At 46.2% G+C, this 26,762-nt stretch overlaps 1 protein-coding gene across 12 annotated transcripts in view; it reads left to right on the top strand.

Moving 5' to 3' along the window:
• Positions 1-26,762, top strand: part of mast2 (microtubule associated serine/threonine kinase 2) — a 122,306-nt gene that overhangs the window by 88,521 nt on the left and 7,023 nt on the right. For 9 of the 12 annotated variants that reach the window (XM_062556340.1, XM_062556332.1, XM_062556331.1 and 6 more), the window contains 22 exons: positions 789-880; positions 5,063-5,135; positions 5,870-5,890; positions 6,842-6,920; positions 7,623-7,777; positions 12,693-12,768; positions 13,219-13,428; positions 16,908-17,009; positions 18,971-19,103; positions 19,283-19,347; positions 19,469-19,578; positions 20,032-20,240; positions 20,917-21,055; positions 21,263-21,395; positions 21,513-21,678; positions 22,280-22,381; positions 23,000-23,122; positions 23,284-23,393; positions 23,924-24,078; positions 24,912-25,204; positions 25,738-25,962; positions 26,272-26,498. In XM_062556340.1, the coding sequence (XP_062412324.1) occupies positions 789-880; positions 5,063-5,135; positions 5,870-5,890; positions 6,842-6,920; positions 7,623-7,777; positions 12,693-12,768; positions 13,219-13,428; positions 16,908-17,009; positions 18,971-19,103; positions 19,283-19,347; positions 19,469-19,578; positions 20,032-20,240; positions 20,917-21,055; positions 21,263-21,395; positions 21,513-21,678; positions 22,280-22,381; positions 23,000-23,122; positions 23,284-23,393; positions 23,924-24,078; positions 24,912-25,204; positions 25,738-25,962; positions 26,272-26,498 (2,998 nt within the window). The remainder of the gene's footprint in view (positions 1-788; positions 881-5,062; positions 5,136-5,869; positions 5,891-6,841; positions 6,921-7,622; positions 7,778-12,692; positions 12,769-13,218; positions 13,429-16,907; positions 17,010-18,970; positions 19,104-19,282; positions 19,348-19,468; positions 19,579-20,031; positions 20,241-20,916; positions 21,056-21,262; positions 21,396-21,512; positions 21,679-22,279; positions 22,382-22,999; positions 23,123-23,283; positions 23,394-23,923; positions 24,079-24,911; positions 25,205-25,737; positions 25,963-26,271; positions 26,499-26,762) is intronic. The other 3 variants (XM_062556339.1, XM_062556333.1, XM_062556330.1) reach the window with 1 other exon arrangement.

Below are 26,762 nucleotides of genomic sequence, written 5' to 3'. Positions count from 1 at the left end.
CAGGTTGCTGTGAATCTTTGTTTTAGATCCAGACTTGACTACCCTTATTGTAGTTGGCTGTGTGTGTGTGTGTGTGTGTGTGTGTGTGTGTGTGTATGTGTGTGTGTGTGTATGTGTGTGTGCGCGCGCATCAGTGGTTGTGTGTTTGTGGTTGACTGGCTGGCTAGCTGTGCGGGAGAATGGGTTTGTGTCCATGCTGGGAATGCTGATGACCACCGTGCACATTCTTCTGACGTCTGAACGCTCGCAAGAGCACAGCGAGGCTCCGGCAAACGAGGCGGCGAGAGCGAGATCATGTGAGGAGCACGCTGCACGTCTCAGCGGTGCCCACCCTGCTGTGTGTGCTCAGAGCAGATTGTTCCAGAATCAGAAAAATAAGCGCCTTTCCTGTCGACTGCGCAAGCCAACGAGGCTTTTTACTGAAAGCACTCTTCGGCACAGAGAACAGGGTCCCGGGGTTAATAGGGTCTGTCTCCTGGGCTCTGCTGGAGTCTCTTCCCTTGTCATTTAAAGAGGGCTGTGGCACCTTATACTGACGGCAAAGCCCACACAGTCCTGCCATCACTGCTGCTGCAGACAGACAGAAGCCCTTTCTCTCCCACTTAGTTTAAAAGAGGCGCTGGATACGACATTTAGTCCGATATGCTGCAGTGGTACCCTCTCCTCTCTGTCTGACTCATGCATCCAATAAGAGCGAAAAAGGCAAATAACAGTGTGATAGGTTTTTTTTTTTGGTCTCTCTGGTGCTGCCAGTGATTGTATTGATCTTGTATACATTTCTCTTGCAGCTGTCGCACGAGCAACCGGAAGAGTCTAATAGTGACCTCCAGTACCTCACCCACCCTACCGAGGCCCCACTCACCACTGCACGGCCATCCAGGTAAGGATCGCACAAATTCAAGTTGTTAGGCTGTCATACACACACTCAGGCATACTCACAGTGTCACAGTGTCCAGGGTGGGAAATGTCATAATCACCGGCAGCCCTTCTTCTCAGCGCCATCTCAGGGTCTCACCTCAGAGCAAGACAAAAATGGCCTCATTAGGAACTTCTTTCTTTCTTTCTTTCTTTCTCTCTCTCTCTCTCTCTCTCTCTTTCTCTTTCTCTCTCTGTCTCTCTCATGCATACACACACACACACACTACACACAATGTACACAGTTGTTCAAGATTCACAGTTGTAGACCTATTTATTTGTGAGAAGGAGTAAACACAGTCATTTGTGCCTGCCATCTTGTGAGAGCCGTCACACACACACACACACACACACACACACACACACACACACACACACACACACACACACACACACACACACACAGACACACACACACACACACACACACACACACACACACACACAGACACACATACACACGCACAGGCATGCCTCACTCTCAGAAACACAGACGCACATTCACTCTAAAGAGTCAGATACATTCGCATGTAATTTAGGTAGAAACGATTGACAGTTGACATTTGGAAAAATATAATAATTCCATTCTGGGTATGAAATGATTAAATGCAGTGGCCCAGCCTGTCAGACACAAAAGTCAACCTGCATAATCACGCTGATTGACATTTCTCGGAGACATCAATGGGATTATTGTGACAGCTGGTTATGAAACAAGCCCCAGACACACACGCACAAACACACATGCCAAGCGTCACAGTCACCAGTGAGAGCAAATTTGATAGATAGTAGCAGTTGTGTTATGCTTGTGATGGATTTGACTTATTTTTTCAACCTGTCATTTGCACAGTACATAGAGGAAAATACAAACACACACAGAAAAAAACACATGGACAGCCATTCACTTAAGGATAGGGCTTGTTTTGTGCCATAGATGTCCTACAGTACGGGTACGGGTAAGAGGTTGTGTAGAAATCTTTTGACATAGAAAGGGAGAAATATGCAATAAGAACAGGTCTTCAAATTTCCTGTCAGACTACCACAGCTCATAACAGCTCAGCTCTCGGTAGCTCATAAAGGCTATATTTGTTTGTTTTATTCCATTAAAACCTCACTGTTTGATGAGACTGATGACTGATCATTATCAGAGAGAGAGAGAGAGCGAGAGAGAGAGAGAGAGAGAGAGAGCGAGAGAGACAGAGTGAGAGAGAGAAAGAGAGAGAGAAGTGAAGATAGAGACATGGGAAAGGGGATAGGAAGTCAGACAGAGATAAGTGGAGTGATGATGAAAGTAGAATGTTGCGGTAGATGTCTGGAGGCATTAAGCGCTGTGGATGAGGAAATTGCTAAACTGATAAGAATTATGAAAAAAAGAAAAGCAAAGATATAAACCAAGGTATAAGCTGCAGTTGAGACTGGGCACACAAACATCCGCACTCACACACTCACACACGCAGTAGACGGCTTGAAACTAATTTGTTATGCTTTTCATCCAACTGTGACTGCATCAAAACAACCAGAGACAAAGGTCCCAGAAATGCTGCAATGCTATATTTTTCTCTCAGCACAAACACAAAAACCTTGTCAAAGTATGTCACAACGTGATCAGTATGACTGGGTTGATGAATTAATGACAGTAAATGGGTTGACACAGAGCTTCACCTGAGAGCGTGATCACATTAATTAAAGTATAAAATGTGCTAAAAGCTGCTGCAAAATGTCCCCACTGCACACACCCCCATCACCTCCATCACCACCCAAAATAAAAGCACTGAACTGCTATTTGAACTCACTATCTACCCCTTTAAAATGGACGTTGCATCGAAATCAGTGGGCGGATGAAAGTTAAGTATAAAAGTAAATTCAATTATTTAAAAAAAAAAAAAAAAATAGACACTCACCACCACAAACAAATCATGCACAGGGCATCTATCTATACAAATGCAAAATAGGTGAACATTAGTTCCCTGGACCATATCACAACATCATTCATCTCTGAAATGTTTAGTGAATGAAGTATCACTTGCCATTGAGGACAAAGTATGTTTTCTTTTCCCCCTAGCCTGTTGCTTTGGTTACTTTTATTATCATAAGCAGCACTCCGATTCACCCACCTGCATCATAAATAGACCAGACTGTTATGTGAAGGTTTTTTAAATTGCTCCCTAAACTCTCACGTGTTTGCGGCATGTGCCACTACAATGTGGGCCACCTTTTAAATCACCTTATAAGCCTTCACTGAAAACAGGGTGCACAGAATAGGGGTCCATCTTTAAAAAAAAAATAATAATAATAATAATATACAGGACTAAACAAATAATACAACGAGTATTGTTTGGACAACAGAAAATACTAGACATACTGACAAACTAAAAGGCATTGCTTTGCGTCTGTCTCACACAGCAATACAACGGAGTGTTCGCTTCAGCTCAACATGCTTGTGCATGTGCGCCTACACAGGATCATGCATACACGCACACACACACACACACACACTCACACACTCACAAGTTAATTCTTCTCTCTGAGCTGCACCTCCTATGAAAGGCCCCCCTGCCTGTCTTGTCACCTAACCAGCTGTCCCTTCATTTAAACAAAGCTGTTTTTTCACCAATGAAAAATAGCCAGCCAGCGCAGCCATGCAGCAGGCCACAGCAAACAGTGAGTTATTCCTTGCACTCGCTAATAGGCCCTCCACGCTAGTCTGGAATAGTAAATGGTGTCTGCCGGGTGTTTCCACGGCGCAGAGTGTCCCAGTCCAGCTGTTCCCAGCTGTGCCCGGCCCGGCCGGCTCTCAACTTCCCACCAGTAAATTATGCCCTCATTAATATTAATGAGGGGGGTCTGAATGAATAATTAATGCGCAGGGGTGTAACCCCCGATGTCGGCCCGTGCTTCGCCACCTAGCTGGAGCGAGTGCGGCGAGAGTGACGTGACTGATTTGTGGCGTCTGAGCGCGTGCGCCAGCACCAGCACCAGCTCACACTCAGTCCCGCTCCAGTGTGTCAGTGTGACAGGCCTGACAGTATGGACACAGATGGCCACACACACACACACACACACACACACACACACACACACACACACACACACACACACACACACACACACACACACACACACACACACAGACAACCAGCTGCTCTTCACAAGTGGAGTAGTTTATTTATGGAGCAGCACACAAAACCACAAATGCCCACACTGTGCAACCTCTGTCAGACATCTGCTGATGCAGGCAGAAAGAGACGTGGCCTTCAGGTCTGTGTGGTGGCACCTCCAGAATCCATGTATCTTCCCTCATCCGTCATCAGCTTTATCCTCATGCAGTATTTATTCAGCAGGCGGTGGATGCCTCATTCGTGTTGTTGTTTTATTCACTGCCATTATGGCAGAAACCTGCGGCCTTTTGTGCCCGCTAAATGGAAAAATTCAAAATGTTTTTTTGCTTTTCCCAAATCTAAAAATGTTTGTGTGCTGCATGCTCTAAGAAGCACCAGGAAAAAGAGCCCTTTGATCAAAGTGATGTTTCAACACCCCCTGCTCCCCTCCAATCCACCCACCGAACCTCGCCAAGAGGGCACTCTGAATTAGAGTACTCCATCAAGTGCTTTGTAATCTTAAAAGAACCTTTAATGCGTAGCCAAAAAAGAAGAAATACTTGAATTGAAGAACGAGAGAGGAGTGGAGGCGTGAGAGGATGGAGAGAATGTGTTTACTACTGTGAAGTAGGAGAGAGGAGAGAGGCTCAATTAAATGGCAGACGCTTTGTTTCCATCTTTCGGAGGTAAAAGGAGGTGGTTGGGAAGCTGTTGGCTGCTTTGCTCTTTGTTTCTGGTATCGCTATAGAAACTGCTGGCATAGGCAGCTGCCCCCAACACACACACACTTATCACACACGCACACACACAGAAACCACTCTGTTGGATGTTCCATCAAAACATCAGTCTGTTGTTGCTGTTAATATTCTGCCCTTGTGTCCTGTTTCAAGTTCACATTATTCTATTCGAAGAAGGCAAAATATTATTAAATATTATTAAAATATGAAAATATGAACATGGTGTCTTGGATTATAACAAAGGATAATGTCATGTTATTTACCATTTATGTAATGTTTTGTATCTTTTGTACCCCCCCCCCCTCCTCCTTACAGGGAGCAGCCCCTTGGACAGCCCACGTAATTTCTCTCCCAACGCCGCAGCCCACTTTTCCTTTGTTCCACGCAGGTGAGATGCCCTGGATGCACAATCTAAAATGCTGAATCCAAGTCTGGACAATAAATTCTGTGCCTCCTCATACATAAGACAACACAACACTATGGGGGAAAAAAGAAAAGAAAATGTGTTCGATTAAAAAATAGGGTTGTTTGACAGATAGAGTGCACTGGGAGAGGATTTCCTCTCCCCTAGTTTTCTAGAGGAAATAAGGCTTTGTTACTGACCCCAATAAAACAGGTTTGACAGTAGTGCTCGTCGGCACTTTATATGACATGAAGCAACAGCGCCATCCAATGGCTTTATGGGTTATTGCAGGACTTTACGCATATTAATGGTAGTTGTCAGTGCATGGAAATGGTCTGGTTCCACTTCATACATGTCTCAAACTAGAAATGACTTTTGAATGATTGCTGTGGTGTAAATTGTCCAGAAATCTTCCCTAAAGGTTCAACAATATTGTTATGGAAGTGAGAAGTGTGAGACTTGGTGTAAGTAAGCCACAGGACTAGCTCTTCATGACTTATCAAGCTGAGCCACTGTAAGAGCTTACCTTTAATAGTGCGTGTACACACAAAGTAGTAAACAGGCAGGGATACATGTTCCTAAATCTATGGCAATTATTGCATAGTTATAGTACTCGCACTAGTACTACTTCAACAGATCAAAACAAGGCAAAATGAAGGTGTATTGCACGATTACAAAGTCAGCCACGCTCACATACCACTGTTGTCTCTCCCACACAGTCACGGGCACAGGGCAGACAGGTAACACCTTTCACCTTCCCCTTATCATACATCACTTCCTGTTCCTCCAATGCAGCATCTCCTCTGTTAGCTCCCTTGTACTACCCAGGTGTGCTAAAGTGCCTTTGCTGTGTGTATGTGTTTTTGTGTGTGTTTTTGTGTGTGTGTGTGTGTGTGTGTGTGTGTGTGTGTGTGTGTGTGTGTGTGTGTGTGTGTGTGTGTGTGTGTGTGTGTGTGTGTGTGTGTGTGTGTGTGTGTGTGTGTGTGTGTGTGTGTGTGTGTGTGTGTGTGTGTGTGTGTGTGTGTGTGTGTGTGTGTGTGTGTGTGTGTGTGTGTGTGTTTGGCTGTGCATGTCAGTGTGTGTATCCATGTTTGTGTTTCTGTGTGTATTTAAATCTCTGTGTGTGTATGTGTGTTTTTGCGTGTATTCAAGTGTGTGTGTGTGTGTGTGTGTGTGTGTGTGTGTGTGTGTTTCTGTGTGCATGTACGGACCAGGTGTCTCTCTGCCCACCCCTGCATGAGCAGCCCAGTCCATGGCCCAGTGCTGTTCCACTTTATGTTTCTCCTTGTGTCTGTCTTGGTGTTGTGCACCTGTCTCCTCATGCTTTAAGGTCCCTGCTAAGGCCAGTGCTTTTGTGTCTCATGCGGATGTCTAACCTCCCCGAAGCATCATCTCCTGTCATACAACTGTGTGCAACTAGTAGCACCTCAGGGGACTTGTTTCACACTTACCCATTGTGTTGTAAAAAGGTGTAAAGTGCAATCCTCGGGGAACCTTTTCGGGTTTCCCCTACAGTGCCTGTGTTGGAGGTGTTTTTAAAGTCTCTCTCCCTCTCTCTCCCTCCCTCTCTCTCTCTCTTGCTCTCTCTTTACCTATCTATCCATCTATTTTTCTATCTATCTCTCTCTCTCTCTCTCTCCCCCCTCTCTTTCTCTCTTTCTCTCTCTCCCTCTCTCTCTCCCCCTCACTAGGACGGATGGCCGGCGATGGTCTCTGGCTTCTTTACCCTCTTCAGGGTATGGCACCAACACCCCCAGCTCCACAGTCTCGGTAAGTACAGAAGGTGTGTGTGTGTGTGTGTGTGTGTGTGTGTGTGTGTGTGTGTGTGTGTGTGTGTGTGTGTGTGTGTGTGTGTGTGTGTGTGTGTGTGTGTGTGTGTGTGTGTGTGTGTGTGTGTGTGTGTGTGTGTGTGTGTGTGTGTGTGTGTGTGTGTGTGTGTGTGTGTGTGTGTGTGTGTGTGTGTGTGTGTGTGTGTGTGTGTGTGTGTGTAAACAATCTTGCTCATCCTGCTGCACATACTCCCACTACAGCCTTCAAGCTTAAAATCTGAACTGCGTCTATTCTGTGGACACTGAAAGAGGCTTTAATGTCTGATTAGATGACTTCAAAGCACTCTCTCTACCAAACCCCCTGGAGTCGTTTTTCTTATCGTTTGACACGAGTGGTTCTGCACAGCCGCCATGTCGTCCTGTCCCTGTCAAGCAGAGTTCACCTGCTAATTGACATTCAGGAGTGTGTTTTCGGGCAGGGTTTAGAAGTGTAAGCACATAGCCCTTGAAAAACACACCTTAATGATTTGTTCTGGCTCACCGGACAAGTCTGCCCAGTTTGCATGGCTTTTGCTGTATCCAAATGCCGTGGCCCCTGTAGGCAAACCCCCCCTCCGGGCGCAGTGAGTCCGCCCGCCCGTAGGCAGCGTAGGCCATCCCCTGCCTTCTGCCCTTGTAATCCCTCCCTCTCTGCTTCTCACAGTCATCATGTTCATCCCAGGAGAAGCTGCACCAGCTGCCCTACCAGCCCACGCCGGACGAGCTGCACTTCCTCACCAAGCACTTCAGCTCCGAGAGCATCACCGACGAGGACGGACGCCGCTCGCCCGCCATGCGCCCGCGCTCACGCAGCCTCAGGTGAGACACACACGCACACACTCCACCGACCGAACGACCCCGACACCCACCCACCCACGTCCCTGGCAGTGAGCAGACACACACTCTCAACGAGAGAAAAGAGGGATGCACACTTCCAAATAGCCCCAAGAGGATCACACATGAGGAGGGCCACTGGCCTGACCTCTCAGGGGAGGCACAGAATTCTTTTTTTTTTTAATTATTATTAATTTGTAATATGATTACAGCATAAGCACCAGTGCATGGAAATATTCTTGAAACAGACAGACACTGTTGTACATTCTCTTTCTTAGGATTCCTCTCTCTAACAGTTTCTCACTCTCTTTCTCTCACACACACACATACACACACACACACACACAACCTCTCAACCCTTTGCCTGGTGATGGATGTCAAAGAAAAGTAGAACTGTAGCCCTGATCTCTTGACAGATTGGCACGATGCCCTTTGCACTCCCTCTGTCTGCACAAAGGTCTCCTCTTCAGCTCTGGCACCACACGGCCACCTTTGACTGACACTCACTTCCTCTGACTGGCACGAGTCATATCGTACACTCTACTTGCCCTTTCCTCTCTCTCCCCCTCTTTCTCCACCCCTCTCTCTGTCTCTCTCTCTCTCTCTCTCACACACACACACACACACACACACTCACACTCTCATATCTGTTGCATTTCAGTCACTCTTGTCTTGCCCCTCCGCCTGCGTCAGCTTCAACTGTGCTGCTATTCTCTGTCTGTCTTCTCTTGTCATTCAGCTATATTTTGGGAGAGCTGAAGACAGACTCAAATATCACATTTTAAAGTCATTGTGGCATTGGTAAAAAAAATAATAATAATAAAAAAAAGTATATATATATATATATATATATATCTTAAGAGTCAATTAAAGCACTCAAAGCAATCAAAGCACAAATGTAGTTACGTTCGAACATTGCCTCAGGCTTGGTCAATAAAGGTAGCACCGCATTTTTAATATTTTTAATTGCTGTACACACAAATATAAACACAGATAGTCTACACACAGTATACACTCAGTTCAACATAGTATACGCACAGAATACATTTAGGACACATTCACACACAATGTACACACTGAATACACTCCTTTCTTTTTTTTTTATCCCCACTTTGCGTTCCTTTGTTTTCCTGGGCTGCTCTTAGAGGAGTGGGGAGAGCTGGTCCACGCATTGATGGTGGTTTGAAGACTGAGGGGCTCTGCCCTGTGTGTGGCTCCGGCACACAGCTCTGCGGGGGGTTTGCAGCAGAAACGGGGATTAAATCCATAAATATTAGATGAGCGAGGTGTGTGTGTGTGTGTGTGTCATTACCACTTCTTACAGATTGCCCTCCTCTGCAGCTCACAGATGATCAATCTTCAAATGTGTAACGAAAGGGAGGGGGAGAGGAGAGAGGGAAAAAGAGCAATAGATTGAAGACAAAGGAAAATAGAGAGAGCGATAACCGAGATAGATAGATAGAGAGAGAGAGAGAGAAGGAGAGAGAGAGAGAGAGCCAGGAGGGAGAGGGAAGAGGAGAGATGTTGGCGCACGAGACAGAGAGAGAAGGAGGGCATAAGGGGATGAACATGGCAGCTAATTAAACCAGTGGAAATGAAGCAGTTGTATGCTAATTTGATGGCCGCCGTTAGCGAGAGTGATGACCGCGGCGGTGTCTTTTCCTCGCTGCTCTTGAGACGCTCGGCAGCTCTTTGTTTCTCGCAGCACATCACGTCTCTCAAATCCGTTTTAAATGAGCTCAACGCCGAACACAGCCTCATCCATCACAGCTGTCAGAGCCGCACCTCAGTCCTCACTGCTGAAATCTCCATCATGGACAACCCCCCACCTCATTCCAGCACACCTAGCCGGGCTCCAAGTGGCCTCGCTTGCCCACAAGGTGAAGCCACTGGGCTCACCATACGCCCATGGGCTGGAATCTGGCTCAGGCAGCTGACCAGATGCACAGTGCTGTGATGCACGGCTCTTTTTTTTACTGTTTACCATGGTCACGTCATACTACATGCAATAGCACACACACACACACACACACACACACACACACACCTGCTGTCTGTAACTCTCTAATCTTTTATTGTTTCCCTCCTCTGCTGTTGGACCACAGATATAGTTCCAGCCTGTGGATTTCACCCTTTCACCCTTTGATATTCCATTACCCATGCAATCAATTGCTCACCTGTGAGTGTGAGTGTGAGTGTGAGTGTGAGTGTGAGTGTGAGTGTGAGTGTGAGTGTGAGTGTGAGTGTGAGTGTGAGTGTGAGTGTGAGTGTGAGTGTGAGTGTGAGTGTGAGTGTGCACATGTGTATGTGTGCGGGCAGGGGGTGGCATGTGAATCTCTGTGTGCGTGGCCAGTTTACCAATCCTTGTCTTGCCCACCTACTCGGTCACGGTCAATTTAGCCCATGATTTCCCCAGCTACCAACTCCTCCACAGTATAGCTATAGTTATTTACAACACACACACACACACTCACTCTCTCTCTCTCTCTCTCTCTTTCTCTCTCTATCTCTCTCTCTCTCTCTCTCTCTCTCTCTCTCTCTTTCTCTCTATCCCTCCCTCTCTCTCTCCCTCTCTCTCATACACACTTTCGGACACACATAAAAAAATAAATACATACACATACTGCTGTGATCTCATAGGCATGTCATTCAACAACTCTCTCTCTCTCACACACACATACGCACACACATGCACACACACATACACACACACACACCACATACGCTTTCACACCCTAGTTCCATAATTTCATTCTTGTTTTCCCCATCCCATGTCAGCTCAGTGGGGAGTTGGCTTGTGTGGCATCTATAGCTATGTGTGTTAGACACAGACAGAACACAGACACAAAGAGGCTATCTGCACTGTGTGGCATCCCTCCATGACTAGTTCAATTTTCACAGTACACATGACGGGTATGTGGCAGTGACACCATTGTGCCCCAACTTTGCCATATTTGGACAGATTGAAGAGCACATGCAGGTGATGCACACATTGCATTGCATTACATTACATTACATTTGGCTGACACTTTTACCAAAGCGATTTACAATCGATTTGCATCAATGAGTGTAATAAGTGCATCAATCAATGAGTGCAATTGTCTGTAGTAGTGCTATGAGAGATTTTTCAGACATTTTTTGAAGATGGCGAGGACATCATACACATGCACATTGCGCAAGCTCACCTTTGCCAAAACTTATCATTTTTTAGGGACCCCCCTTTGCACACAATAAAGCTCCTATCAAGGTCATTTTTCAAACAGTGAGACAGTTTTGAGAGACAAGGTCATTTATTTTTTTTGGCTCTCGTTACCGGAGGAGAAAATAATTATATTTTCTCATTATCATTTGTCTGAACTCCTACTGTTATTGCTCTGCGGGATTGCTGCCCTGATCTCTCTCGCTCTCTCCACAAGAACTTTATTTAATAAAGCCTGGAAATGCCTCAAGCCATTTACACACACACACACATACACACACACCTTCTTTCCCTAAGTATGTAAGTTGTAGAGTAGCCACCCCTGGACATAAATCAATCACTGTCAGCCATAACCTTTCCTTGCTGCGCTGCCGGTGTGGTTTCCATCTCTTTTCTTTTTTTAATTTTCTGATTTAGACGACAGTGCGCCACAGGACTCCTAGCTACTGCTTACCCTTCTGTGGCAGTAGTGTGATTTGTGCTGCCAGTATGGAGTCAAGGACGCTTATGTGTGTGTGTGTGTGTGTGTGTGTGTGCGTTCATTGGCATGTTGATAAACAGCCCCCGTGAGGTCGACCAGTGTGTCACGTTTGGTGTATTCTCATTCTATTAGGGAGGTTAATTGGCCAGACGGGCTGTCGATGAATGACTTATAGCATTACCTCATTCTTGCGGTCACGTGACCGGTTTCAGCCACTCACGCAGGAGTTGAGTCACCCAGCCACAGCTGTAGCGCTGATCCATGACGCCCTGGCCCTAACCACCCCCCACCTTTGCACTCACACACAGGCTCCTGCATAAACAGCCACAAACACACCAAACACCAAATAATTAGCCACAATGAGGCAATTCTCCCCATGCATTACTGAATATTCTTCATCTGAGCATATTCTCTGTATTTTGTATATATTTCTCACATGCCCACCCTCATTCCACATGCATGAATGTAAAATTGTCTATCATGTCATTTAGCATTGCTTTATGCTAGTCCACAAATTGTGCAATGTGGTTTATATTTATTTCTTTAAGGGAATTAAAATGTTTTTTTCTTTCTTTAAACAGACATTTTGATTCTGTAGCCAATATGACTGACTCCCTATTTGGGCTCTCTATATGTGTCCAAACATGGTCTCTTAAACGTGTTGCCTCTCATTCGCTTACAGGTATGCACACAAAAGCGCACAGGCATGAGCGTGACTCCCTCTGTGTCACATTGATCATGGCGTCTCTCCAACCTAGCTGACAGATGTGATTGGTTTATCTAATATCAGTCTCCGTTTATTTTTGCAAGCTATAACTTTGATCTGAACATTTGTGCTAAGACTTACCTCTCTGTCTCAAGAGTGTGTACACACACACACACACACACACACAATCTCCTTCAACTCTTCCTGTTCTCTGAGGACAAGGTCAACAAGGGTCTGTGTGTGTGTGTGTGTGTGTGGACTGGAGTGTGTTAGTGAGTGTGAATCATGACTATATCATCCCTCTGAATGTAGATTGATGAAGTCCTGTACTTTTGTCACTTAGCCCCCCCCCCCCCCCCAACTGGGCTCCCTGTGCTCCTCTGAGACATGGGGGCACATATCTGGAATAGGTCCCTCAGGATTCAGGCCTCTGTCTTTATATTCTACACTTTCCCCCATCTCAATCTCTCCATCTCTCCATCTCACTCTCTGTCTCTCTCCATCTCTCCCTCAGCCCCGGTCGCTCCCCCATCTCGTTTGACCATGAGATCGTCATGATGAACCATGTCTATAAGGAGCGGTTCCCCAAGGTAGGATGCATTATAACAGCTCTAGGATTTGCCTCAGTGGTGGCTATTATAAATGAAAACCTTTCTGTAAGGAAAGATCTTTTAGCCGTTTGTAGCTTGATCCCTGTACGTTCGCAACTCGGGGGACACCGTAAAGGCTCCAGGAAGTAGTGAAGAAATGAAAGAAGTGTTAAGCTATGCATGCTGCTACAGGCTACAGTACAACTTATGAGATGTAAATATATCCAACAGCTTTCAAATAGCAGTAGCAAGTATTCAGCCCAAGGATAAGATCAGCTATGTGATATTAGCAAATTGCACAAGGCTTGAAGAATTAATTGGATGTTATTTTTTCACTGCCAGATATTCAGCTGTTCAGTGCAAGGAGCTAAGATAGCTAATTGGGTATTAGCATCTAGAGGTTGGCAAAAATGTGGATTCCTGACCTTTGACTCCCCATGACACCTGCAGGCTACCGCTCAGATGGAGGAGCGTCTGGCGGACTTCATGGCCTCCAACGCCCCTGATAGGGTGATGCCGCTAGCAGACGGGGTCCTGAGCTTCATCCACCACCAGCTGATCGAGCTGTCCAGAGACTGCCTGGACAAGTCCCGAGAGGGGCTCATCACCTCGCGCTACTTCTACGAGCTACAGGAAAACCTGGAGAAGCTGCTTCAGGATGTAAGTTGGTGTGTGTGTGTGTGATGTTTTTGCTGTTGAAAAGCCTAGAAAGTGCTTCACCACTTGGTTTGTGTGTGTGTGCGTGTGTGTGTGCATCAGAGGAAAGGAAAGTCAGGAATCACCAGAGTATTGTTTAGCAGAAAACCAAGCATAATAATTGCCCGTTAAGAAAGCACTAACGGTTATTTTTAGCACCTGAATAGCATGGCATAAACCTGCGTGCTCCCTACTGCCCTGCTGCTGCCTGTGGAGAGCAGTAGCACACCTGGCCATTTATTCATTACCTGCGTTCAGAACGGCTCCTAAGGGGGCATGTGTGTGGGTGCTGATGTCTCATTGATCATAACAAGTGCTCTCAAACGACTCCTCTTTGGTCCATCCTCAGTGTGTTTATCGCACCATCCGTCTACTGTCCTGTGTCGATGTCACAGTGTGAAGAAGTCTTGTGTGTTCATTCGAGTCGATCACTAACAAAACACCCTTTCGATCACTTTCTGATTCTCTCACTCTTAACCTCTACTTCTCTGTTGTTTTTGTCTTTCTGTTTTTATATCTCTCCTGTTCAATTTCCCTTGTTCTTCGGTCGTCTCCATCTCCTTTTGTCTCTCCTTCTCTGTCCATCCCTATCTGTCTCTTTTTTCTTTTTTCCCCCCTCTGGTCCAGGTTAGAATGTCTCACAACCTGTCACACAGACATTAGTCACGAGATGTGCTGCTGATGTCTGTATTAGCTCAGTCACAGAGCCGGAGGGGTTTAAACCTCCATCTTATGGCTCCCAATGGTCCCATTCTCAACTCCCATTCTCTCCCCAAATTGTCTAGGGGTGTGTGTGTGTGTGTGTGTGTGTGTGGGATGATGTTATTGTGTGTCTGTGTGTACGGGATGTTATCGCGTGTGTGTGTGTGACGTCTTTAGTGTTTGTGTGTGTTGAGATGTGTATGTATTTGGACAGGGGAGGGGTTATTTTAATTTCACGCTCCAGCAAACCCTGGTGGTGACGGATGAGTCTTTCAGACAGTGGAGGCGAATGAAATGAGGGAGAGAGAGCAAGAGGGAGAGGGAGAGAGAGAGGGAGCAAGGGAGCAAGGAGAAGAGAGAGGCGGGGACAGGTTTTGTTTTCCTACTCTTCGGGTACTGTAGGAGTATGTAAGGATGTGTGTGTGTGTGTATGTGTGTGTGAGAGAGAGATGGGTGGGTGTAGGTGTGTGTGTGTGTGAGATGGGTGGGTGTAGGTATGTGAGTGTGTGTGTGAGTTAAGTGGGTGTAGGTGTGTGTGTGTGTGTGTGTGTGTGTGCACAGACAGGGGAGGGCTTGCCCCTCAGCCAGCAGACCCTCTCTGAGGCGCACATACATGGACACGCACATATGCTGCCGCACACCGCCAAGATGACATCACCCCGACGCTGCTAATTGGCTGACATGTTCGGGGTGCGGATGGGAGCAGGTGGCGGCCAGGATTGGCGTATAAAGCACGTGTGGAGCTGAGGAATTTGAAACAGGCGGATTTTTTTAAAAGGGTGCGAGAACCCCCCGTCTCCGAGAATGTCGGAGGTGTCGTGGCAACGGCGTCTGGAGGACGAGGAGCTGCTGGAGCGGCGGGAGTGGAGCGTCCTCACGCCCACCGAGGAGTTTGCAGTTGAGTTTCTCCTCGCAGGGGTCGGGGCGTCTGTGGGTCGGATGGACGCTGATTGGGGATTGGTGAGAGTCTCTCCCAGTATGAGTAGAGAGGAAGGAGGAGAGAGCTCTTTTGGGGCTCTGATGAAACACCTGGAGGAGGGAACTTTGAGATAATTATGGAGGTGCCTCCATGTTGTTTGTTTTCTTGTTGCTTGTTGTGGGTGGAGTTAATTGTTGATTTGTGATCCTGTGTTTGTCAAAGTCTCCCAAACCTGTTTTGTAAGTGAGTTGCTTTTTCTAACTAGTTGGCTATGATTGGGAAGAAACAGAGTAACTTCTGGCAACATGCTGGTTTGTTGGCTCTGCAGTGCACTCTGGTTGTGTTTGTTGAGTGCTTTGGTCCGAGACATAAGAAAAGTTGCTTCTGTAAATTGGATATTGGTGGGCTCCTCCCACTGATTTTTCCACAGTGAATCGACAGCATCACTGATGGATTTATTTAAACAATCAGTTGGTATGATCAGAGAAATGGTTTATTTTTTTGACTGTAGAAATGTAGCAGTATTTTAAATGGGATGATTGTAAAAATCAGTTAAAAACAAAAATAGAAAAAGATAGAATATTTTTTTGATTACATCATTTACAAAAAAAATTGCAGTAATTTGGGCTTTAATTTCAAATTAGGGATTAATTTAGGTTAGAGAGTTATGAAACTGGGCAGTCGGTGTGTGGTGGTATTCGTGTGTTCGTCCTTGAGGTCTGTGCGCCGCTCCCGCTGTCTGAGGAGCAGACATCAGCATGGGTCAGACCCCTCAGTGGGTCACTATTACGGACGCCACAGGAGCTGATTGGACGCCCGGGCCACCGCCACTGACCCTGCCCACATGGCGCCAGCCCTGCAGACATCTTCAGAATGGCACCGTGGGGGCAGAGTGCAAGCTCAGCACTAGAGACACACACACACACACACACACACACACACACACACACACACACACACACAAAGGCTGTACAACTCGTCATGAGGTAATAGAGTAAGGTGAGAGTTCAGACCCTCTGGCCAACCATTCCTCACATAGCAGAGCTGAAGAATTATATCGGGATGCAAATCTCTCTCCTATTCTTCTTTTTTCCTCCCAGTCTGGAGAGAAGGGCATGAACTGACAGTTTAACCCTCCTTTTCCCTATGTAGCTGATTCTTCTGTTTATTCTTGTGTCACTTCTTGCCTCATTCATTCCATGTATTTGTGGACGTTCTCCCTCTCTCTCAATCTCTACACGTCCTTTTTTATTAGCTCTATAAATGATTCAGGCCTGATGAGGAAGCCCCTGGGGGCAGTGCTGTCACTCACAGAATGTCTCTATTACGGAGAAAAGCCCGATTCCCCCTAGCCTGCTTATTAACCACCTCTATCTGTGTCTATTGCTCATTCCCTCTCTCTCCCTCTCTCTCTCTCTCTCTCTCTCTCTCTCTCTCCTCTCTCTCTCTCTCTCTCTCTCTCTATCTTTCTCTATCTCTATCTCTCTAACCTCTTGTGGTTTTTCACTCCCCCCCTCCCCCAATCACGTTGTAAGGATGTTAATTTCACAGATCTAGCTCTGGTAAAGCTATGCATTTTAAATAGATGTCATTTACAGCCTTTGAAATCCTGCATGGAAGTATCGCTATTGTGATATATCGGGACGACATGTTGTTCAGGCTAGATGTAAGTCAGAAATGTATGGGAATGAGTGGGAATGATGTGAGGTTGAGAAATGTAGAGTAAGCAATGGGAATATTTGCTTACATTCTCTCTCTCTCTCTCTCTCTCTCTCTCTCTCTCTCTCTCTCTCTCTCTTTCTCTCTCTCTCTCTCGTCTCAGGCTCATGAGAGGTCGGAGAGTGGGGAGGTGACGTTCGTCACTCAGATGGTGAAGAAGCTGATGATCGTGATCGCGCGGCCTGCGCGGCTGCTGGAGTGTCTGGTGAGTGTTGGTCTCCACACGCATCTGCTCAGGGATCATATCAGTGCACAAACACATGAAGAGTTCAGATGCAAAAAGCCTCTAAAAGCCACCTCTGTCAAAAATGAGAACGATGGTGAGTGAAGGTTCTCCACGCCTGGTATACATTAATTACATAATTTTGCTTCAAAACCTGCTAAATACCACTCTCTTCCTGGTCTGAAATATTGATTTGGAGGCAAAATTCTTTTGGAGCCTGATATACAAAATTCTCATTTGAAAGATTTAGAGGGTTTTGCATCTGAACCCTTCACATGCGCCTCACTATCCAAGAAACGGTAAGTGTTGGAGATGACCTATTGAAGACTTCACTGACCACATTATGTCGTATGAGTAACTTGGTCCACACGGTTTGTTTTAATGCTCCTCTTTGTGCACGTAGTTTCTCAAGCAGCTCTTCATTAGCACAGAACAGTAGATTAGCCGAGAGGAACATTATTCGGCTCTAGCCGTGTGCCGTGTATGTGTGTGTCTCTTTATGCAGTTAGTCTCCGTTTAGTGTGTACAGCTTTCCTCACTGAATCAGGAAGCCTAATTACAGAAATTTGTTAAAATGGTTTATGATTCCATGAAACGGCGTAATTGAGTGTGACGGCAGAAGTGAAGAAACTGGGCTTGTCATTTGTTCCGGTGGTGGCAGGTTTGTTGTTAAGTGTCTTGTGTATTGATGACTGTGTGTGTGTGTGTGTGTGTGAGCTGCGCTCCTTCGCCTGGGTTCAGTGAGTGGATCCATCACCGCTGGCTTCCCTCTCTCTCGGCTGCTATCTGTTGCCCACCCAGATGTGAGACTCGTGCACACAGCAGCTCTCACTGTGCGGGGAATTTTCCAGAGGGGGCTGTTGTCGCTGAACCTCTGCTTTTTATTCCCGTGATTTGTGCTGCGAGTGTGCACACGTGTGCGCGTGTGTGCTCTGTCAACAGCACACTCAAAGTCCTTTCATCATTTCCCTCTCCAGTCATCTGGCTCTGCCCTGTGTGCAAGGCACTAAAGCCCCTTGGGTTGCCTGTGTGTGTGTGTGTGTGTGTGTGTGTGCACAGCGGAGTTATATATCAGATAGTGTGTGTTTGTGTGTAAGAGAGACGGAGAGAAAGAAAGATAGTCCATGAGTCATGTGAACCTCAGTGTGCAGAGTGGATCCCCTTGGTTTATTAGCTTTCCCTACCTGCCCAAGCAGCTGGAACCATACATCTTACATAGTGTACACACACACACACACACACACACACACACACACACACACACACACACACACACTCACACACATGCTGGCTTCACCACCCACTGGCCCTGAGATTAGGGGCTCCATGCTCCTGCTCACATCTGTATTTTTGAGTAATCACATGCAGCCAGCGAGATGACACCATGCAAGATGGGCTTTTTAGAAATGGGGGCGCAGCAGATGTGGGGGTCAATTTAGCAGCCAGGGATGCTGGGGGTCTTTGTGTGAGAACAATGAGCCAGTAGCCCTGCTCTCCACTTAGATACAGTCCTCCCTCATTTCTACCGTATTTAACTTTCCTCTCCATCTTCTCTCCTAATTTAGTCCTAATGATGTGGTGTGTGAGCTTTGTGAGGCTGGTTATTATCCAGTGTTGATAAACATCGTTAGGCTCATATTTTAATGAGGACCATAGATCTGATATAACCTGCAATGGCAGCGAGGCCGTTAGATAATGTCAGTGTATGATGTCGTACTTTGTTCTCCACCATACAGAGCTAATAGCCCACATATTCTTCGACACATCCCTCACCTGTGTGGTGAAACACACACACACACACACACACACACACACAAGTAAATCATTCTTGGTCGAAAGTCTTCACCCTGTTGGTGCGATACAATACGGTTTCATCATGATTGGTGTGTGTGTGTGTGTGTTTGTGTGTGTGTTTAATGTGGTGGCTGGCTCTGCTTCCTCAGGAGTTTGACCCAGAGGAGTTCTACCACCTCCTGGAGGCAGCGGAGGGCCATGCCAAAGAGGGCCAGGGCATCAAGACCGACATCCCCCGCTACATCATCAGCCAGCTGGGCCTCACCAGGGATCCCCTGGAGGGTGAGAACACACACACACACACACACACACACACACACACACAGAGAGATAAACATGAACACATGTACACACACACAATCAGTAAAGTCATTGCCATTTTCATGCACATAAACTTTGCAGACTTACTGTAGGTATCCATAATTAAACTGTGACACTTTTTCTCCCTCTGTGTGTCCCAGAAATGGCCCAGCTGGGCAGCTATGACAGTGGCCATCCCGACACTCCAGAGACGGAGGAGACTGATGTGAGTGCCGTGGCTTATGTTTGATGTGCCACTCATATTTCCCTTTCATTTCACACCTTCTGTCTCTATCTTGCTTACTCCTTAAACCTGAATGTGTGTGTGTGTGTGTTGTGTGTTCCAGGGTCGAGGAGCCTCCGTGCAGCCAGCTGTAGCTCCAGTTCAGCAGAAAACCAAAGCCCCTCGGGAGGAGGACTTTGAAAACATCAAGCTAATCAGCAATGGTGCTTATGGGTAAGAAACACACACCTATAATTTCCCCTCTCTGTCACACAACTACTGTGCTCTAATACAGCAGAGGTCATACCAGACACATTCGTCAGCCTCATTCTGGTTAAGGTAAAAGACCCAGACCTATAAATCCCTGTAAGCCAAATGCTTTTCCCCATGGCTCTCGCCTCTGCTCTACTTTGTGTGTACTTCTACTAAAGTTGGCAGCAAAATTGCAAACTGCTATAAAACCTCAATCAACTCCCGCAACTGTAATAATATGTAGCATAGCAAACATAAATGTTTTGCTACAGAGCAGCAGACCGTAACTATTAAGCTCTATACCCAACCCAAGATGGTGAAGCTCTTGTAAATACATCTTTCTCACTGTGCTCTCTCTCTCTCTCTCTCTCTCTCTCTCTCTCTCTCTCTCTCTCTCTCTCTCACTCTCTTTCTCTCTCTCTCTCGGAACCGTAGTGTGGTGTTCCTGGTACGGCACAAGGAGACACGTCAGCGCTTTGCAATGAAGAAGATCAACAAGCAGAACCTCATCCTGAGGAACCAAATCCAGCAGGCCTTTGTGGAGAGGGACATCCTCACCTTCGCTGAGAACCCGTTTGTTGTGAGCATGTTCTGCTCCTTTGAGACCAGGCGCCACCTCTGCATGGTCATGGAGTATGTGGAAGGTAAACCCCTCCTCATGATGGCACAACGGCAAAGCACATTTATGCACTTGACATCTAGATACATTAGTTCAGTCTAAAGTCTGTGAACTTAAAGCAACGCTAAAGAGTTTTAGTTTTAGCGTTCGTATGTTAAAATAATGTTTCCAAAATAATTTCAGCGGTTCATCAATTCGTAACAGGGTGAACGGCACTTCTGCTTTCACTTCGTGGCCCTCTATCGTCTATAACCGCACTATGTAACTTTACCAGATCGGGTAGTGTATCCGTAGTTCGATGAAATGAGGCATAAGAAACTACAAATTTGACTTGCTTCGATGTTGCAATACATCATACTTTCATAAAATCATGCAACATACTCTACCTTGTCTGTGGACATTGTTATGTGCTAGATAAACTAATAGTGTGCGTGCGACAGAGGAAAAGCGCTTTAGTGTTGCTTTAATGTGCTTTCATGATATCAGATAATCATAATTGATAATGGAGCACTGTAATTGTAATGTTTGCAAAGAAGATGTGAAAGTAATCAAAGATGATGTGGACAAGCACAGACTTCAGATTATCACACTCATTTAGTGACACTCACTCACCCACTTAACAACCCAGCACCCAGCAGTCAAACCCACTCCTGTTGTTCTCTCAGTCCTGTGTCGCTGACGGCCATTTTGTCCTGGTGCAGGCGGAGACTGCGCCACGCTGCTGAAGCACATAGGGGCACTGCCAGTGGACATGGCGCGCATGTACTTCGCTGAGACCGTGCTGGCGCTGGAGTATCTGCACAACTATGGCATTGTTCATCGAGACCTCAAACCAGACAAGTAAGACATCACCATGACCCTTTCTCCCTTCCTTTTAAAGATGTGCTTTGATGCTTGAGAAGACTATGCATTGACTTTGATATTTGGGAATAAACATGATTCATGAAAGCTTGTTGTATGCTTGCTTACTGACATAGATTAATAAAACCAGTTTTACTTTTGTATGTATGTCATTGCTCATAATCTGTTTCACGTCTGATTTTAAAGTCTGCTGATCACCTCACTGGGACACATCAAACTCACGGACTTCGGACTCTCTAAAATTGGACTCATGAGTCTCACGACCAACCTCTATGAGGGACATATAGAGAAAGACGCTCGTGAATTTCTGGACAAGCAGGTACACTTTCTCTAAATTGACCTTGTGCGTGTACATGTATGTGTGTACTGTATGTTTGCATCTGTGAGTCATACTGCATTATATAGTGCTGACTCTTTGGCTCCCTCTGCTGGCCAGGTGTGTGGCACTCCAGAGTACATCGCCCCTGAGGTGATTCTGAGGCAGGGCTACGGCAAGCCGGTGGACTGGTGGGCCATGGGGGTCATTCTGTACGAGTTCCTGGTGGGCTGCGCCCCTTTTTTCGGTGATACACCTGAAGAGTTGTTTGGACAGGTCATCAGTGGTGAGTAGCACATACAAATGCATACTCTATACTACAGTATAGAAACGAAAGAATACAAAAGCGTATTAATACCATTTTAACTGCCCCCATGTATTAACCTCAAAGCTGAAGAAATTTAGCAAAATCAATGTATAAACCGCAGCTAGTAGTCATCATCAGTTTACTTTTGGAATATAGTATGTGCATCAGAACATCTATAAGCTTTGTTGGTTCATGAATACAATTTGTAGAGTGTCTATACAGTCATTTTGTCAGTCAAGGATACAAGGAGGTTTATTTGTCACATGCATAGAAATACTAACGTAAAGCATGTAGTGAAATTCCGTTTGGTGTTCAGCTTTTTCTGTGCGAGTATGAAGAAAGAAAGATCAATAAATATTTTTCAATAAATAGCAAGAGAGAGTATAAAGTGCAATGTTTATCGTCTACAATCCATGTGCAAGTATGTAAAAAGTGCAGTTTAATTAGTCTTGTGCTTGTTCGGGATACGGATGGCTTGAGGAAAGAAGCTCCTCTTCAGTCCTCCTCCCTGCTGTGAGGATTGTGAGCAATGGAAGGTCGAGGTTGTTACCAATGGTGTGATCTGATCCTGTGCTCTCAGATGAGATCATGTGGCCAGAAGAGGAGGATGCCCTTCCCCCTGAAGCGGAAGATCTCATCTCCAAACTCCTCAGACAGAACCCTTTGGAGAGACTGGGCACAGGTCAGCACTGCCCTCTTAAGAAAGAAGGACTGAAGCTAACTGCATGTTTGTGTGTGTGTGTTTGTGTGTGTGTGTGTGTGTTTGTGTGTGTGTGTGTTTGTGTGTGTGTGTGTGTGTGTGTGTGTGTGTGTGTGTGTGTGTGTGTGTGTGTGTGTGTGTGTGTGTGTGTATTCTATTTTGTTGAACTATAGCTCAATTCATCTTTATTTGTATAGTGCTTTTCATAGTAGCAATACACACAGTGCCTAACAAAAACACACCAAGACAGCATACAGTAACAGTTGCGTCCTCATATGACATTTGACCGCACCTGTTCTTGCTTTGTCAGGGTGAAGATTTAAAAAGCTACTATTTTTTAGCACAGTAGGGGTATTAGTCATCTGTAAAGATATTGTATAGGAGATAGGATACAATAGTTTGTATTCAGTGCAAGACACAAACTCAAAATCACAATAATAGATGTATATAGTATTATGTAATCGGATTCAACAAACATATTTTACAAAGCTCACATGTCCTGTGTTGTGTATATGTGTTTGGCTGATGGTTGTGGTGTGTGTGTGTGTGTGTGTGTGTGTGTGTGTGTGTGTGTGTGTGTGTGTGTGTGTGTGTGATTAGGGAGTGCATATGAGGTGAAGCAGCACCGCTTCTTCACTTACCTGGACTGGAACAGCCTCCTCAGACAGAAGGCTGAATTCATCCCTCAGCTGGAGTCAGAGGATGATACCAGCTACTTTGACAGTAAGGCCCTCTGATAAAATACACACACCATTTCTAAGGGGCGTGAATATTAGATCAGCCAGAAACTTTATAAATGTTGAGGACAAGTTCATAAAAGCTTCTTATATTAGGCACTAACCTTCTACTTGATGGCGTTATGATAACATTGTTCTTATGTGTAGCTCGCACAGACCGGTACCACCATGTGGACTCTGAAGAGGAGGAGGACACCAACGATGACGAGCACCTGGAGATCCGCCAGTTCTCCTCCTGTTCACCGCGCTTCAGCAAGGTACAGCCACGAGCACTCCTACACCACGACCACCACATCTGGTTTGCCTGTTTGCTTGTAAATAAACTAGTTATAGTCATTTCCTTTGTATTAGCCGCATTGTGTATAAGCCGTAACATAACAGTGTTTTATGCAAGTTAAAAGAAACAGCACCATATTAGTACCATATTAATTGCACCCGTATTTTAACCTCATAGCTGAAGAAATTTAGCAAAATCAGTGTATAAGCCGTGGCTAATAGATTACGGGTATCTATTGTTAAGCCAAATGCTTTAGCCACAGCAGCATGACAACCACATCTGGCCTGCCTGTTTGCGTGTAAATAAACTAGTTATCTACGGTTCAGCCAAAGGCATTAGTCATAACACAACTTGTTAATCTGGCTACTCTTACTCTTGAGAACTCTTACACCATGACAACCACATCTGGCCTGCCTGTTTGCGTGTAAATAAACTAGTTATCTACTGTTAATCCAACGACATTAGCCATAGCACAACTTGTTGATCTCCCTGTCTCTCTGCGCTCCCCAGGTGTACAGCAGCATGGAACGTCTGTCTCTGCACGAGGAGAAGCGCACGCCGCCTCCCACCAAGCGCAGCCTGAGCGAGGAGGGCGGAGAGCGGCTGGACAGCCTCGGTGGCCTCAAGTCCAGAGACCGCAGCTGGCTGGTGGGGTCCCCAGAGATGTGAGTGGCCACATACTACAGTAGGAGTTACTTATCTGCATGAAGTGGGAGAATAGTAGCATACTACAGTAGGAGTTACTTATCTACATGAAGTGGGAGAATAGCAACATACTACAGTATCAGTTACTTATCTTCATGAAGTGGGAGAATAGTAGCATGCTACAGTAGGAGTTACTTATCTACATGAAGTGGGAGAATAGTAACATGCTACAGTAGGAGTTACTTATCTACATGAAGTGGGAGAATAGCAACATGCTACAGTAGGAGTTACTTATCTACGTGAAGTGGGAGAATAGCAACATACTACAGTATGAGTTACTTATCTACGTGAAGTGGGAGAATAGCAACATGCTACAGTAGGAGTTACTTATCTACATGAAGTGGGAGAATAGTAACATACTACAGTATCAGTTACTTATCTTCATGAAGTGGGAGAATAGTAGCATGCTACAGTAGGAGTTACTTATCTACATGAAGTGGGAGAATAGTAGCATGCAACAGTAGGAGTTACTTATCTACATGAAGTGGGAGAATAGCAACATACTACAGTATCAGTTACTTATCTTCATGAAGTGGGAGAATAGTAACATACTACAGTATGAGTTATCTAAATGATGTGGGAGTATAGTATTCATATAAGTTTCTGTTCACAAGGCTCCATTATATTTTAAATATGCTTTGATCACTGTAGCAACATAGTCCTAAATGAATGATGACAAGTATCAGTTTGTTTAAATGTTCATCTACACTCGATGTCTAATTGGTACAACAGTGGGTGATAGAGGGTCTATGAGTCCTATTTTGTTACTGAGTTAATGTGTGTTTGGTTGCAGCCTGCGTAAGCGTCTGTCAGTGTCGGAGTCCTCGCACACGGAGAGCGACTCCAGCCCTCCCCTGACTGTGCGCCGCCGCTGCTGCTCGGCCATCATCGAGATGCCCCGCTTCGCCATCTCCACCGACGACGAGGGCTCCGGCGGCGGCCGCAAGACCCCCGTGCGGGGCCCCCGCTCCGAGGAGCTGCCCCTGGCCATCCCCGAGCTGCCCGTGGAGAGGGAGCTCAAGCTGGACGAGTCGCCCACCACGCCAGGGTCCACCTCCAGCCAGCAGAGCCGCGCCACCCTCACACGTGAGTGTCCCGCCGCCACACACACACACACACACACACACACTCTCTCTCTTTTGCATGGGTCATATTGTCTCCAACCACCCTCACACGTGAGTGTCCCGCCGCCACACACACACACACACACACACTCTCTCTCTTTTGCATGGGTCATATTGTCTCCAACCACCCTCACACGTGAGTGTCCCACCACCACACAGACACACACACACACACACACACACACACTATCTTTTGCATGGGTCATATGATCTTAAACATCATGTTTAATAGCCCTTTGCATAACACTGACCTACATTGACATTTTTGGAAAAAATGTGCTGTTAGACTGTTTAGAAATGTACTGATAGACTGTGCTGTCTACTACCCACACGTTTGGAAATATGATGTGATATAAGCATGTTACAAGTAAACAAAACTGGAGACCATGCACATGTGATGAGCCTCCCCTTTTGTATGGAATTGTGTGATTTGACGCTGTGTGCTGTTGGTCTGATCTGATCTTGGACTGTGTGTGTGTGTTGCTTGTTGTCCAGCGGGCAGCTCAGGCGATGTGTGTGAGCGCGCGTCCCCGCGGCCCTCTGCAGCTGCGGCGGCGGACGCGTCCGATAGCTCCACCCCCAAAGCCATCAGCGACCTCGCCGCCCGCCGCGCCCGCCACCGACTGCTCTCCGGCGAGACGGACAAACACACGTCCCGGCCGCTCAACAAGGTCATCAAGTCGGCCTCCGCCACCACCCTCTCCCTCATGATCCCCTCAGGTAAGAAGTGTGTGTGGATCGGTGTGGGCCTTTATAGTTATACTGACTTAGGAGTTGCATTCTTCACTTTCTGATTCTTTTTCATGGCCCAGATGTTTGCTCTTGTTAATTTTAACGGCGTTTCCTTTCTGTCGATTTTATTGGTTTCATAAAACCCGGTGCTGCATTTTCAAAATTAATTAGGTTTGTAATTACAAAATGAATGAGATGGTCCATGCTAAAAAAAAAAAAAGAGTTGAATAGCCGAGAGATGACTCCCTCTCTACTTTGCCATCTTTCTTCTCTGTCTCTCTGTCACTCCGTCTGTAGACCACCACGGAGCGTCTCCTCTCGCCAGCCCCATGTCCCCCCACTCGCTCTCGTCCAACCCCTCGTCCCGCGACTCCTCTCCCAGCCGGGACCTGAGCCCGGCCATCGGCAGCGTCAAACCCGCCATCATCATCCACCGCGCCGGCAAGAAGTACGGCTTCACCCTCCGGGCCATCCGCGTCTACATGGGAGACACTGACATCTACACCGTGCACCATATGGTGTGGGTAAGTGTCACACACACACACACACACACACACATACGCACCAGATGGTTAGGTTCAGTGTACTGTCGGGGTAATGAAGAACATATGTACGTTTTGTGCCTGTAGAATGTATTTGATTCATGTCAGTACTGTAACTGGATCTGGGCCCTTGAGGTTCACTCGCGCACAAAGTAAACTCTTCTGTCTCCCCCTCTCTCTGTGTCTCTCACTTTTGCTTTCACTCTTTCTCCGTGAGACCGTAGTTGTGTGAGGGCATATGATTGG

The sequence above is a fragment of the Sardina pilchardus genome, chromosome 15, assembly GCF_963854185.1.
Source record: "Sardina pilchardus chromosome 15, fSarPil1.1, whole genome shotgun sequence".
In the NCBI taxonomy this organism is placed as follows: Eukaryota; Metazoa; Chordata; class Actinopteri; order Clupeiformes; family Clupeidae; genus Sardina; species Sardina pilchardus.
The sequence above is the reverse complement of the archived record's forward strand: the minus strand, read 5'-3'. Positions and strand labels throughout refer to the sequence as shown.